Source organism: Salvia hispanica, chromosome 1, assembly GCF_023119035.1.
Source record: "Salvia hispanica cultivar TCC Black 2014 chromosome 1, UniMelb_Shisp_WGS_1.0, whole genome shotgun sequence".
NCBI lineage: Eukaryota > Viridiplantae > Streptophyta > Magnoliopsida > Lamiales > Lamiaceae > Salvia > Salvia hispanica.
The window spans coordinates 12043947-12059715 of NC_062965.1; the positions used below are offsets into that span (position 1 = coordinate 12043947).

Consider the following 15769-nt stretch of genomic DNA (forward strand, 5'->3'; position numbering starts at 1 on the left):
CATATCTTCTACATGGTCTATCCAAAAGCGTTCAATCGTCGATGCTCAATGGGCAACGTCACGCAGGTGATTCGCATAACCAATATATCACTCCACGTTTAATCCATCTGAAACCAACTCATTGAGGTCCATGGTGAGAGGTGGAAGGAAGTGTGGGAGAAAGATAAAGAAAGAGGTAGGCTTAGTTTTATAGTGTAATCAAGATTAGGATTGTATTTTTTTCTTCTCTATGTTGATCAAGGTTTAATTTTCCTCTTTTAAGGCAAAAATATCGGTAGGCACTAGAAAACAAACATTAGCCAAAAATATCCGACCATAACACCGGTATCACTTTACACTACACCAACGCCTAGATATATTTGAAAGAAAACAAACATTAGCCAACAAACATTAGATAAAAGCAATTCAAATGATTGAAATCAATTAGTAGTACTATTAAACAACATTAGTGGGCCGTATTATACATATTATCAGCCCAACAACTAAATTTAGACAGATTCGAATACAACAGCGCCATAACATAAGGGTCTCGGAACTCAGAAGTAGAAAAACAACATATACATTTATTTTAGCAGCAACAACAACGTGAGAGTCTAGGAAGTAAACCATATATCACTGGGATTCAAAAGTGAAATTAGGATACTTATCAGCCAAATGATGAGCAAGTAGTTTAACATGCTCAAGCTCATCTGCTTTGGTGTCATTCCTCACGATCAGAGTGTCGGCCCAAGGTTAGGATTATATTTTTTTTCTCTATGTTGATCAAGGTTTAATGTCCTCTTTTAAGGCAAAAATATCGGTAGACGCTAGAAAACAAACATTAGCCAAAAATATCCGACCGTAACACCGGTATCACTATACACTATGCCAACGGCTAGATATATTTGAAAGAAAACAAACATTAGCCAACAAACATTAGATAAAAGCAATTCAAATGATTGAATCATAGGAAATCAATTAGTAATACTATTAAACAACATTAGTGGGTCGTATTATACATATTATCAGCCTAACAACTAAAATTAGCAACGCCATAACATAAGGGTCTCGGAACTCAAAAGTAGAAAAACAACGCACACATTTATTTTAGCAACAACAACAACGTGAGAATCTAGGAAGTAAACCCTATATCACTGGATTTCAAGAGTGAAATTAGGATACTTATCAGCCAAATGTTGAGCAAGTTGTTTAACACGCTCAAGCTCATCTGCTTTGGTGTCATTCCTCACGATCAGAGTGCCGACCCAATTCAGATGTTGATCCAGGAGGACTCGAACGCCTCTAATTTCAGCACAGGAGGATACGCCAATAGTGCTAAGGGTAGACAAACATATGGTTCCATTAGCATGCGATCTCTTGCAGCATTAAGTTGGCGTCTGCCCTCATTACGCCGTGCTACGGCCTCAATGCCATGTTGCATGATATCGTTGTCGCTGAGGGTGTGGTTTGCATCATAATTATCCGTGAATAGATATAGAGTAATAGTGATAGTACTTAGAGGAAGAAGGAGGTAGGTATGTGATAGGTGAGGAGGATATTATGCTCGAAGGTATGTGATATGTGAGTATATTATATAACATCGGTGGAGGGAGAGGGAGAAAGGGGGTACACACCTATACCCCAAATTTACTGAGATTGATATTATACCAGTGGTACACTACTAGTTTGGCAAGCAATAGATTCTGTGTTCGAATCATCTTACAACCTCAAAGACTTGAATTGTTTTTACGAGGACTACTAGGAATTAGGAAAGATTTTGGTATTTTTTTTATTGATTCATTTTTTGGATTTTTCAATATAAAACTATTCAATAATGTCTCTTTCAATAGTGCCTCTTTCAATGGATGCGAATTGATAGCCGTACGTCAACAAATGGCTCCACAAATTGTTTGAAAAATTCATAGTGCTCGGGAGTAGTGGCAATTACCCGTCCTCTTAATTCCAAGACTGATTGCACCCATTTCACCGCCGCATCACACTCGATAATATCCCTTTCAAAGTCAGCGATTTGAGAGCTATCCTCATGCAGCATACAAAGGTATTTCGCAACATTGAGCCACTCAAAATATGGGCTGAGCGGTTCGATTATGCGGGGGTCGGGCGGTGACGGTGGCGACTGTGAATCCGAGGAGAGAAGAGGCGGCGGCGACTGTGAATCCGAGGAGAGCGATGGCGGAGGTGGTTTAGTGGACGGGGGGTTGAGACGACCGCGGTTGTGGACTGGCGCAATTTTCCATTTGGGATTCAATATGGAATTAGGATTTGGATCGGGCTAGGGTTAGGTTTAGGATTTGGATTAGGTTTATGCTTAAATAGATTTTAGTGTTTGACATGCCCAGACCCAATGTTCATTAGAAAAGATAGATAAAAGCCCATGCGACAATGATCTCGCCTAGGGGTAACCAAAAAAACCGGAAACCGAATATCTGAACTAAATCAAACCGAAATTTTAAAATTCGGTTCAGTTATTTTGGTTTTAAAAATTCAAAAATTTCGGTTTTTCGGTTCAGTTCGGGCGAAGAAAAAAATTGAAAAACTGAATTCTTAAATTTTAAATATAATATTATATATATTCTATTAATTAATATACTATATTATATATGAATATATATATTCTTGTAATATATTCTATTATATAATACTCCCTCCGTCCACAAACAATAGATCACTTTGTGTATGACACGAGTTTTAATGTAGAATTGAAGTAAGAGAGAATAGAAAAAAAGTAAGAGAGAAGGAGAAAAAGTAAGAGAGAAGTAGTGTTAGTAGAATGTGGGGTAAGAGAGAAAGAGAAAAAAGTAGTAAGAGAAAAGGATAAAAAGTAAGAGATAATATTTTCATAAATGATTGTGATCTATTTTTTGTGGACGACCAAATATGGTACTCCCTCCGTCCCATTAAATATGCAACATTTGCTATTTGGCACAGGATTTTAGGTAGTGTTGTTTTGTGAGTTAATGAAGAGAGAGTAAAGTAAGAGAGAAGAAAAAGTAGAGAGGGTATTGTTTCTATTTTTAGAAACGTTTCATTTTTAATGGGACAAACTAAAAAGGAAAACGTTTCATTTCTAATGGGACAGGGGAAGTAATTGTTATCTATTTTTTGTGGACGGGGAGAGTATAATATATTTGATGTATTTATATAATATATTTATTATATATTGCTACAGTAAAATGGCCCGCCAGTGGTTGGACCAGCTGGACGAGTTGAACCGTGAACCAGTAGTTTTGCCGGTTAGCTTGTCGGTCCGGTTTTTTAAAACATTGCCACTAACTCACTTCGCTCACATAAACTAAATAATAAAGTGGACCTCATATTTTATTAATTTTTCTAACCTACTATTCTTTATATTTCTTAAAATTTGTGCCTCATTTCAAATTTGACTCCTATTGTGAGACGAATGAAGTATTTCCTTAATTCACGTATGATTTTAAGAATGTAACATTGTAAAATTATACTTTTATTTTATTTTGAAAATAGATTTAATAGGAAATCAATTTTTTATATATAAAAATTATTTTTATAATAAAAAACTATTTATATATAGAATTTTTAAATTGGATAAAACAAAGCTCATTTGCCGCAAAAAATTATTTTTATAATAAAAAACTATTTATATATAAAATTTTTAAATTGGATAAAACAAAGCTCATTCGCAACGAGTGGGCTTCACGGCCAATGCCCAACGGAGTGGGCATGGAGGGACTTTCTTCCTGCAATGGTTGGCCGATGGGGGCCGATCGGGAAGGACTCTCCATCAGCCAACCATTATGAATGCTCTTAGTACATCACACTGAATGTACAAAATTACCAAACAGTCGTAAAGTTCGTTTGTTCCAATATAACCAAATTCAATGGCTGATGAACTTATAGTAGATCTTTATGATCTAACGGTTTTCATTGGTACCAAGTGTTCTAATGAAAAAAATTAATGTCATAGGTAGGTGATCCTGACTGCATAAGTAGTATTTCAAACATTGTTTACTTAAAAGTTATAAACTTTAAAATACAAAAGAAAATCACATACAATTGACTAATGGAGTAGTAGTGTATAAAAAAGTTGGGAAAAAATGGGCTCTATGATTAGCACTGTCCAGCTTTGTGAAAAAAATGGAACCTAGTAACAACAATTCCATGAGCTAAAAGGATCATAAAAATTAATGTTTATACGGCGCTACAATACTAGCACTGTACAGAATGGTGAAAACAAGCTCAACTAGAAGAACAAACAGCTAAAAATATTTGTCTGCAAATTCCAATTACCTGTACAATAAGAGGTTCTAATCCATACAAGTTTTTGCCTTCATACAGACACACACACATGATCGAAAAACTTAGCCATTTTCGCACACCCTTTTCATCTAGTATTCTATGTATTGTATAGCCGGTGGATTTGTTTCCGTCTTCTCGAAACCTGCAGATTTTGATCAATGATCATGTTACTTAATATTAAAGATGAGTCTGCTATGTTTCCTAAATTCTTGATCAGTGATTTTTCTACCTTTGATTTCACGAGCCTCCACTTCTCGCCATTCTTGGACGAGGGCGCAGCAGCAGCACATTACATGCGAGAGAAAATCATCAACAAAACCTCCCTGCATATATGCAAAAATGCATAGAAAAGAAAACAATCATTGGCGGGAGCTAGATTTTCTGAATTTTGCCTTCAAAATGTTGATAAGCCAACTTACAAAAAAGAAAAACAAGAAACCAAGGATTAAAAAAAGTATATGAAAAAAATATTTGAAAAAATGGCAGGGGCTTAAGCCCCTTCCTGCTGCTCAAAGAGTTCATTGTCCAATGGCGGACTTTATAGTCGGATCAAGTGTAGAATTCTAAGACACAGGCAAAGTAAATCGTGATGGTAGGCCGGAGAGCAGTTACCTTGATGTTGAGTTTTTTACGGAGTTTCCTTCTGATGCAACAAGTATAGCAGCAGCATGACAGTATTAAAGAATACGCCAGCAGGTCGTTGCATGTCTCTGCAGCAGCTGCAGATCAAAAGCATTATTACAGAAAGGCGGGAACTGAAACCAACAAGCAACTTGAATTATCATCTGTGAGTTTAAGATTGGAAGACTGATCAGTTAGTTGGAGGTGTGCTAAGTTCAAGCTCTACTATTTATTATGGAATCAAGCTCTGGTTTATTTACCGAACACTTCCTAGGCTCATGAGCTTAATCGAGCTTCCTCGATTGAGAATCAAAGCTAAATAATCATTTAGAAAAATAAAAGTACATTCTAAGTTTCTAACCATTTCACAATAACACTAAGATTTTTTAGGATGAAGCTAGATAAGCTCGATGTATTGCACCATTTTATCTATCTCATTCATGTAAAGGAGCAATATAGCTTACCTAAGAAGATATTGGTGTTATTTTGTGATCTTGGTGCAATCATCGTTACCATACTAAAATGTTCGGTGTTACAGGTTATGATGAAAAAGGGTGTTCTAAACTAGAAGTATGATTATTTGAGATTAGATTTTAGGTTGTGATTGAAGGATACTATGGGTTTTAATTCCTTCCTTCAAATCATTCCAGCAAAACCATGTGACCAAGGCAGCGGAAACCTTTTGAAATTTAACCAGAATGGTGACAAACTCGACTAGTCAAGTGTATAGTTAAGATTGTATCGGCTTCTATGTTGTTGCATCCTAAAATGAGATGCTTGCCCAAATTAAAATCCACACACATTAGGAAATAGATGCAATAATTGCAGATCGATACGAGCAACTTACATATGTCTCTATTAGCTGCCACTGAAGCAATTCTTGACAATGTGCCACAAGGAAAAAATAAGGTTTTCATGCCTGCAGATTTTAAAAGTTAAACTTAGCATACATACGAGAACAAGCATAATTATACATAGCTCTCTGAAGCAAAAACTTTTTAGTGAAAACAAGAAATGGGAATATTAACATATGAAAGATCCCCACATATCTCGTGCAGCCAGCTCAGTTATACCTCAAATATATGCCAAGTAACAACACATGTGAATTTACAAATAGGTTTTAAAACTCATTCGCATGATGACCCCTTCTTATTATAACTCATTTTAATAGAGTCAGATAGGAAAATCTCCATCGTGGCAAACAGGTTTGGTTGATTAATCCTATCTGGTGAAAAACTGATATCTTCATCCTTACAGGTGCAGAGGTACTCGGAAAATAAGAATTACACTGTTGCATTTCTGTCATTATGATCATTCCAAAAGAATGAGATAAATGCATAGTTTCCTAAAAATTTCAGACCTTAAATTATACAATTACTTTATTTACTTAAACTGCTATACATATACAGTACACTATTGATTCTATAAGGACTCAGCAATGAGCAAAACTACAAAAACAAAACACATAATACTACCATATAAAGAGCAAGTGCATGAGGAGGTACGTACAAAGCAGAGGTTCTGAACAGCAGCCGAGTAAATCTGAATGCCATTCGCCAGGTGAACCTTTAGATGACAGCAATTCATGCGTCGAGGAAACGGAAGATGTGTTCCTGTAAACAGGAACAAAAATACAGGTAAAATTGTCGAACTTTAATGCATACTGAAAAGCAAATTAATGCCATATCTTGAGAACATGAATGATGGTTTTATGGCTAAAAAGACAAGGCAATATATGTGCATATCCACAGAGACATAATCACAGACAGAATCCAAAGAACTTGTTTGTGTGAGGACAAAAAAAGCAACCTTGAAGGTGCTGGTTTTCCACTGTTATTAGAGTAGCTATGTTCCTTCTCACTGTTGACATCTGTATAATCCTTCTCCACCTTCGATTCTTTCTTAAACGAACTTTTATCCGGCAGAGAAGTTGCTGCAACAGTTTCAGTAACTTCAAGCAGATGCTGGATCACTTCACACTGGCCAACATCCAAATTCGCTTGTGAATGTTGCAGTTCTATTTGAAGCTTCTGGCTTTCCTTCCGTATGGCCTCATCAACAGGCATGTTTGGGTAGGAACAGGAAAGGTTTTTCTTCAAGACAATGGCATCGTGTTGTGATTGACCGCGCTTGAGAATCACAGTTTGAACCTTTCTATCCTCTTCGTCAAGTGTATACTCATGTTGGTCCATTTCGATCATTTCAACTCGTTCCTAGAAGTATAAGAAATTGAAACACGCCACATCAACCAACCAACATTTTAAGATCAATTAGACATCAAATGCCGTCGATCAAAGTATCACGCTGTCGCATCATGATATACAGAGATACCCCATATATTATGTTAATCAGCCATTGGTATAGGTAGTATTTACTACGAGAATAATTTCATTCAGTCAAGAGAACTAACTCAAGAAATATGATTGCATTGGCACAACAAATTTAATACTAAAGGCATATCGCAATATATTTAGAAATAGGATACTTTTTCTCCCCAGAGCCGATTGCCAATTACTGCCAGATTGTAAAATAAATAATATTAGGTGCCTTAAAAACTACCTAATATAAGTTGTTGGGAAGACATCTATTTCTCGAAGTGACATATCAACCTTAAACAACTGTTGGATTTCCAAATGCAGCAACAATTTTGCAGCAGAAAGTTTGGTGATAAAGGGTCGGACCAGAAAACAACGACAGTGAACTAAAACTAACTATCGCTATCAAAGTGTTATACACGACACCATCATACAACACAATTAACCAAGAAAAGGGACCAAATCACATAGTAAATTCCCAAAAATCACCCATCAAAGGTTTTACCCCACATTATTACCAGAGACTGGCCCAGCTGCTTTTCATCGATATAACTACACAAATGCAGCATAAAATCCACACCGTCACAAAACAGAAACAGTCATAGCAGCAGTCTCATGTTATTGATCAAATAAATGAATGCACAATTCATATGAAAAGGGGAACTAATACCCGAACACGAGCATTATCAACGAGGGTGATGAGGGGTATGATCTTCAAATATTGATCAATCTCACTCTGAGCCTTCCTGAACTGATAGACAATGTTCCACCCCATAGCCAGCAGGTAGAAATAGCTCCTATCCTGGCAACTGTTAACCAAAATGTAGGACCTCCTCAATGCATCCTCGAGCTGCTCCAAGGGCTCGCGTGTTTCTGGATACCTCTTCATCTCCGAAATCTTGAGAGACTCCAACAAGTTCCCAATCAGCTTGAGGTGCCGAGCAAACTTCCTGCAGTTCTGCTTGTGCATTCTTGCCGTGTTTGCAGACTTCACTATCATCCCAATCAGCATCACCGCATCTAATCCGGCTAGTTGGGCTATGTTTGCGATCCCCCCAAACTGCTCCCATGTAGACATTCTTTGATAATGATATACTTCAAATAACTGTCTTTCAACCTCAGATAATTATTACCAACCCCCAAGAATCACGCAGATCGCTGAAAATTTCTAAAATTACAGCGTTTTTACCGTCCAACTCACATGAATTGAGTTCAATTTCAGCTGAATTTACTTCCCATTGGTAAAAATCATATCTTTATGCAGCTTTCACTACGAAATGTTGATTCTGGCTGCAGCAAAGCCCAAAAAAAGAGGCGATTAAGATAACAATTTCTAATAATTTAAACCCACATTCTCATGAACTGAAGCACCCCATAAAATGAATTTAAAAAGGGAGAAATGAGAAATACCATCAACCGCTTTATTTTTTCTGACAAAGGAAAGGGTCAAAACAAGAAAAGAAATAAAAGCTACAAAAAAAAAAAAACAGATTGTTTAACACTTTATAGCAAGATCAAAATCTAGAAACCCCACCTTTAAAGATCGAGGGAAATTGAAGAGTTATTAGAAAAGATTGCAGAAACAGTGTAGCATTATGGATCAAACATTGGATGTAGATGGAGAAAAAAAGAAGCAGGCTTGGCGCATTGTGAAGGCAGAATCTTGAAGGTCAGTGTGATTCAGAGGAAAAGGACATAAGAGAAGTAAAAGTGAGCAGGGTTGTTATATGCAGACAACACAGCAACAATAAGCATCATCAGTGGATGTACACATGTTTATGTAGTGTAGTGTAGTGTAGCAGTGTGTGTGTGTGTATAGTGGAGTATGAGATAGAGAGAGGGGGAGTGAAATTCCCGGCCTCTGCGGTGTGGTTTGTCGGGAAGCAGTTTGGTATGAGTCGCATGACTAATTGGTAACCCCGTGACTACACCAGAATATACTCTCGCCACATTAGCTATTTCTTTTTCTTTTTTTTAATTGCCATCATAATCAAGCATACTGCTTCAAATTGCTGTATATGCATTAAACGCAGATATTAATGGTGATAAGAAAAGCTCGTATTTTAGGTTTGTTGTTTTTCATTTGTTTTCATTTTTTATTTTTATTTTTGTATTTTGTGCTGGTGCAATGGTGTTAAAATTGTCCTTCTTGGGAAAAATGGTTATTGGTTTATGTCTTTAATGTTATTACTATTATTCCAACATTGACGTTATTAGCTGTTGGTCTTACAACTTTCACGTTCTCCCAACTAGAGAATGTATGGAGTATAATTAATACTACTACTATTATTTGTTCCCAAAAACAAAATAGGAGTAGTTAATAGAATGTGCCATACCTCTTTAAAATGTTATTTAGTATATTATGAATTAAGAAAGGATCTTAATTTAAGTATGGTAGGAGTATTAGTTATATAGTAGCAATGTTTAATGAATATTGAATAATATGATATATTTAAATGTTAGAGTTGTTAGATACTACTATTATGATAGTAAATGACTAATTTTGGTAGATGTTTCAAAATAACAAAAATATACTCTTCATGATTATAAAAATAAGACATGATTTTTTCTGTGATGAGGACAGTTTTGGTTTGTGACTTTGTGGGAAAAGTCAATTTGAATGATTATGTTGATTGCTTAATTTCGTCATAGTATTCATTAAAGTTCATTAATCAAATTATTATCTGAAAAGTGTATATCATTATCTCTAGACCCTATTAATTATAATCAAGGGCGATTAATAAGTTAGTTAAGGAATGTTAATTTCTTAGAAGTTTAAATAGATTCTGATGCTATAATCAATTCATTCTCAATTCCATTTATAAAAGAAAAAAAATACTTATTTTAATGAAAAACTCATTTTGAACATTCAAGAGGACATATGGAGGTCGTTTGTAACGCATTATGGAACTTCACCCTCAGGAAGATATTTCAGTTGTAAATGATATGCTTTCCAAAGATTCAATGGCAATAATTCATCCCAAACAATAAAGCAGAGCACCTCGTGCTTTTTACAAATCAGGAGCTAGGAAATATTATCATTTACAACAATGTTTCACTGATTGCATAATTCAAGCCATTCTTCTGTACACATGTTCACAAACAAAATATTATCTCATCTATGATTAGTATAGTAGTAGGCTTCTTCAGCAGCAGCAGCGTCGTCTAATGTTTCATATCAATGGGCGCTGACAAGGAACGGGTGCTGGCAAACACTGCATTCTATGGTTTCAGAACCAGATGCTGGAACCTGAACCTGCATTCGAAATTCCCAAGAGTTTCAATCAATTTTTTCGTGATGAATAACTCCGAAAAAGGTTATTATTTGAACGAGACGAGAACCTGTAAGTGGACTGTGCACGTTGGGCATTCAACTTCTCTCATTCTCCTGCTAGAGGCTTCAGATTTTGCTCCTACAAATATAATTTTGCTTATAAAACAGACTCATTATAATAAGACTGTGAATAAGCAAACATTTCAGTTTGCATAATTACCTGTTTTGCGGTTCTTCTCCATCTCCTCCTGTAACAGAACATTAACCAGATGGCAAATCAGAAATCTTAAATATCATATCCTGTGAACGATACTTACAAATGCAATGAAAAAATCCAGATTAATGATCTAATACTTATCCACTGCAGTAAATAGACCGCACATTAATAGCAAGTGGATGTCTGAGATGGTAAAACAGCAGCAAGTTCAGAAAAGATCCTAACTATTTCAATGAAACAACAGGCACTAAATTTACAAAATTTGTGATTGGGTTTAGCCAATCATGGGTCTGCATAATACTGATCCACTGCAGTAAATTTAGACTGTAACATCAATAGCAAGTGGATGTCTGAAATGGTAAACTAGCAGCAAGTTCAAAAAAAGAACCTAACTATTTCATCGAAACAACAGGTACTGAACTTACAAAATATGTGATTGGGTTTAGCCAATCATGGGTCTGCATATCTTCGTTTTCATCATGTCTTAATTATTGTAAGTAAATTCTGGCTCAATTTATATATTTGCAGTACCTGAAGTTTTCTAGCAAGGTCTTCATGGCTCTGCAGCCCAGCAGCTCTACCAGGTGCTACCTTATTGCTGAGTCTTTGAGTCACCTCTGCCTGCAAACAAAAAGGAGAGTATGACAACTACATGAGAAGATATCCATATCATGCAACTCTCTGTCAGCAGATATAATATAGTTAGGAACTTAGATTTGCTTCAGCCAGAAAGCAGGATATAACAAAATTCCAATTGATCAGAGAAAGGCAGAGAGAGGGTAAACTAGAATGTACAAACAGGAACTTGCTAGGTATTAACAGATAACCTAAATCAGCCATATGCAGACAACACAGCCATGACAGGTTTCCAATCATATATTTTTCCAGTTAGGGCCACAACGGACTAAGTTGATTCAAAAGAGGCTAAAATCTAGAGAAACATCCACTATCCAGCATTGCAGAGAACACATTGGGATACAGTGAAAATATTCTGACAAGGATAAAGCTAAAAAGAACCTCTATCAGTTATAGTCAACCATATCATCAATAATGCACCAAAATATTCTGTCATGTATATTCATCAGATACTTGTTTTATGTTACATACATACTAGGTTGCCCAGGATCTACCAACTAAGAATCATCCCTATTAATGAAGAGACATACCAGATTACTGCTGAAAGGTAAAGCAATGGAAACTCATTGGCTCAAATGAAGGTATGCCTATATTCTATTCCCCCAGAAACAGTTTAATTTCTCCCCAGGAAATAAAAGAACCTTGGTAAAAATGGTACATACTACATACCATGCATCGATCACAAACTCGAACTGGTTGAGCATTCTCATCTGCAGTGAGTGCAATTCTCCCTTGTGTGCACTTGTCACAGAAAATATCCCCACAGTTTCGGCAGTGATGCTGATGAGATTAATTGACATAACACCAAATAACAAGGATGAGAAAAAGGTACTAATTGCATGAATTCTGATAACAATAGGACTAGCAGACAGTAACAGGAAAGAAATGTCAGAAATATTTATATTAGGGTGAGATGCAGATTCCTTGGAATTATAGTAGTATATCAACAATAAGATTGGAATAAAATTTGTGCCTCTCAATTGAAAATAAAAATTTGTAATCATTTTGCGACTTGCTCTGAAATTGAAAGGAGGCCAAATGTTGATGGATATTTATTAATTTGCCAGAACCAGTCTGCAGCCTAACATGAACTATATTTGATGTCTCCTATTGAACGTTTTTTATGACTAATAAAAATTCAGCATTGCTCTTCCTCTTCCACAATCTCGTTATCATTTTTTTGGTTATAACTATGGAAACCAAAAACTGCAAAAATTAATCAGTTATCCTGCATGCTTCTCATAATGGCAGTGACAAATAGACACATGCAACCAGTCAACTAAAAACATACCTTCCGATTAAAAGCATTAAAATCTGCTGCGCAAGCTGTGCACTTGACTACTGCTTCATCTGGGACCTATACGTCAGATATAGAACCATAAGTCAACAAGCACACAGGACAATTTTATCCTTATAGTACTTTTTAGAAGGATGAAAAAATATCTAAGAAACATTAATCGAACCCAGTGATCCTTCTCCTCGTTCATTGGCTTTATCAAGTTCCTCCAATCAATAAATCCTTTCTTCTTTTCTGATGATTGGTCAGTATCCTTAACTACATCTGATGGAGTACTGCTTGAACCTATCTCCTTGGACTGCATATGAAATGAAAATTGAATTTTAGCATCAACTTAAGAGTTAAGAAAAATGAATCTCATATGAGTTAATAATCATACAGGTAAACACCAACATATTATGACAAGGGTTGATCCATAAATATTACACACACACTCTACTGCTTTATGCATGGTCAACATAGTGGAATTATCTGAGTTGCTAAGTTGACATATGCTAATGCTAAAAATGAAATGAAGAGCCCCTGGAGATCATTAGTACTACCGCTTGCTACATACCATGGAGTTTCCCGTTTTTGAGTTGTTAGGAAGGTTAGAAAGCCAGTATGTAACTAAATGGACAGCACCAGAATAGTTTACTCCAGAAGTCTCAACATCAACATCCGAATGAAGACATATATTATTTTACATAAGGAAGGTGACAAAGTGAGTTAAAAGGTGTAGTCACAACATAATCCATCACAGAGCTAGGAGTACAACATAATTAGTTCATCACTGTTACTAGCAAGCCAAGAAAAAAAGGATTGAAGAATTTGTAGCAACTAGCATGTGCATCAACAGCAGAAATTATAAGATATGGAACATCTCCTAACCTGTATGCTTGCTGCTGTCACTATATCCAGGATATTATTTGTGGTATAGCTATTTGACTTGAGCCTAATCCGTCTTGGTTCAGGCTCAACACTGGATTTGGCCCAAAATGCAAAGATATGTGAATCCAACACCTGGATAAAAGATTATGCTAATGAAGTTTCCAGATAAAAATAATACTAGCACAATTAAAAAATGCACTTGACTCTCATATGCAGCAGTGAGAACGTACATCACATCTAGTAACCATGTCAAGTGGGTATATTTTCAGCATCCGACTGGTTGCTGGATCCAAGAATCGTATTCCATCAAGCCCAACCTAAAATAACTCAAATGCAAGGAGTTAACCATAGAAAATCACAACAAACAAGGGACGTGCATGCCGTAGAATAAATAATCTCTGTTTTGTAAAGATATTTGGTGCTAGTAAATAGGACTCACTCCGTCCCGTAGAAATATGAACTACGTATTTCATTTTTAGTCCGTCCCTTAAAATTATGAACTAACAATACTTAATAACTTATTCTTTCTCTCTCTCGTACATTACCAATTATGCATTAAAACTCGTGCCGCTTCAAAAGTTCATAGATATTTTTAATAGTCAGAGGGAGTATTCAACTACATTGATAGATAGCTGCTGCTACCACTTCAAAATTATGCAGCATGAAATGAACTAGAAATTTAAAAATCGCATTTCTTTCCAGATATAATAATCATGAAAATACATGAAATGCGTGATCTGATTGTGTTTAACAAGCAAAAACTAAAATCAGCAATAAACTATTTACCAACCTGACAAAGAACATCCATATCAGTCTGACCATAACCTTCCGACAGTAGCTTCACGCGGAACTTCTGAACGCCACTCTTAACATCCTCGGAATCCTCCATCTTCGGCACCGCCTTCACAATCCTCGGCGAAGAACTCCCAAACTCATTCTGTACTTTACCTCCAGGAACAGTAATCGGCCTCCCATAATCATCAAACAAGACCGCACCCTCGCCTCCGGCGGTGTCCGATGATCGTCCTCCTTTCCCACCATAAGGAGCCTCCACCGGCCCCCCATTATACTTGTAAACTCCATCATCATAACTCCTCTGATCCCCGCCATAATTCATGTTGCCCTCATACGAATTCGCATGATACGGAACATCAGAAGAGCCATACGAATACGGCGATGGATCGTACGGATAATGGTTTTGTTGGTGGTAATCATAATTCACAGGAGGCTGATTCTGATTATACAATTGATGATTTTGCGAGGCGTCATGGAGGTGAGGGAAGGAATATTGCGGAGGATTAGGAGTATAATTGGAGGGGTAAGAGTAATCGGGCGGCGAGGTCATGACAGGAGGCGCGGAGGCATACGCGGCGGCGGGATCGGGATTGAAGGGCGGAAGATCGGTGGGCGAATAGTATTGGTTGTAACGAGGTGAAGAGGTGGTGCCGGATTGGGGCTGCATCTTGATCTTTTCTTATTTTTGGGAGGCGATGTGATTTGGTGAAACCCTAACAAATGCTAGTGTAAAAATTGGGGGAAATGGATTGAGCAAATTCAACGAATTGAGAAAAGCGAATGAAGAAAACTCTGGTGGGAATTGGAGTAGAAGGTTCTCGTTGAGCTTTATTCCATTTCCCGGCTATGAAGAAATGTAAATTACAATAACACCCCTAAGGTTTAGGTATTCTCAAATTAGACCATTTTATCGCAGCCCTTAATTTTAATTTGACCACGTTAATAAGCAATCCAATAATTTAAAAGTTCTTCACTAGATATTAAATAATATTAATATAAAATACCAATTTATTTGATTAAACTTTAATAAAATAATCAGTTAAAATCTTTAAATTTTTAATTAACATTGATTGCCACTTGCCACCATCCTCAAAATGCCTTGATGACTTCTATTTTGTTTTGAGATCTTCTAATCATCCACAAAATGTGTTCTTCAACTTACCAACCCTGAACCCTGATTGATTTGTTGCATGAATAAAAAAAAGACACTTAGAAATTACTCCTATTTCTTTAGCTTGCAAAGATGTAGAAGCAACAGGAAGAATTTATTCAGTATATAACATTTCTTCTATCGCCCTTAACACATTCAGCTCCAACCCATCGGCTATTGCTTATCGCTCCGTCTCTTGTTCCACCACATTACAATTTACAATACTCCATTCAATCACTTAAGCATGCTACGATTAACATTTTGACTTTATTAATTAGTAAAAGAGGTAGTGACTTGACACATGGGATACTTTGCTAATTTA

At 36.3% G+C, this 15769-nt stretch overlaps 2 protein-coding genes across 5 annotated transcripts; both read right to left on the reverse strand.

The window, feature by feature from the left end:
* Positions 1 to 4135: 4135 nt before the first annotated feature.
* On the reverse strand, positions 4136 to 9225 carry LOC125219332 (protein MID1-COMPLEMENTING ACTIVITY 1-like). 4 transcript variants are annotated; one of them, XM_048121463.1, is made up of 9 exons: positions 8743 to 9225; positions 8410 to 8498; positions 7879 to 8313; positions 6703 to 7106; positions 6403 to 6506; positions 5741 to 5812; positions 4885 to 4991; positions 4502 to 4595; positions 4136 to 4414 (listed from the first exon to the last, which is right to left on the reverse strand). In XM_048121463.1, exons 3-9 carry the CDS (start codon positions 8284 to 8286, stop codon positions 4362 to 4364), a joined length of 1242 nt encoding a protein of 413 aa, XP_047977420.1. In that variant the 5' UTR covers positions 8287 to 8313; positions 8410 to 8498; positions 8743 to 9225; the 3' UTR covers positions 4136 to 4361. The 4 variants fall into 4 exon arrangements, with proteins under 4 accessions (XP_047977420.1, XP_047977496.1, XP_047977350.1 ...); XM_048121539.1 differs by having other exon boundaries at positions 8398 to 8498; XM_048121393.1 differs by having other exon boundaries at positions 7879 to 8494; positions 8743 to 9224.
* Positions 9226 to 10137: 912 nt separating this feature from the next.
* Positions 10138 to 15094, reverse strand: LOC125201324 (protein FREE1). Its single transcript, XM_048099386.1, has 10 exons — positions 14293 to 15094; positions 13733 to 13819; positions 13503 to 13634; positions 12799 to 12930; positions 12627 to 12692; positions 12005 to 12115; positions 11231 to 11320; positions 10703 to 10730; positions 10551 to 10621; positions 10138 to 10464 (listed from the first exon to the last, which is right to left on the reverse strand). The coding sequence occupies exons 1-10, from the start codon at positions 14962 to 14964 to the stop codon at positions 10387 to 10389; spliced, it is 1467 nt and encodes a 488-aa protein (XP_047955343.1). The 5' UTR covers positions 14965 to 15094; the 3' UTR covers positions 10138 to 10386.
* Positions 15095 to 15769: the final 675 nt, after the last annotated feature.

Bases quoted from the DNA above. Each gene is read 5' to 3' on its own strand.
- LOC125219332 (XM_048121463.1), bottom strand. From the start codon at position 8,286: ATGTCTACATGGGAGCAGTTTGGGGGGATCGCAAACATAGCCCAACTA. The intron at 6,507-6,702 runs GTTGCTTTTTTT...TCCTGTTTACAG, and splicing joins GGAAAACCAGCACCTTCAAG to GAACACATCTTCCGTTTCCT. The intron at 5,813-6,402 runs GTACGTACCTCC...TAAAATCTGCAG, and splicing joins CTGTTCAGAACCTCTGCTTT to GCATGAAAACCTTATTTTTT.
- LOC125201324 (XM_048099386.1), bottom strand. From the start codon at position 14,964: ATGCAGCCCCAATCCGGCACCACCTCTTCACCTCGTTACAACCAATAC. The intron at 12,931-13,502 runs GTTAGGAGATGT...TTTCATATGCAG, and splicing joins TGACAGCAGCAAGCATACAG to TCCAAGGAGATAGGTTCAAG. The intron at 10,465-10,550 runs GTTCTCGTCTCG...TTTCGAATGCAG, and splicing joins CGTGCACAGTCCACTTACAG to GTTCAGGTTCCAGCATCTGG.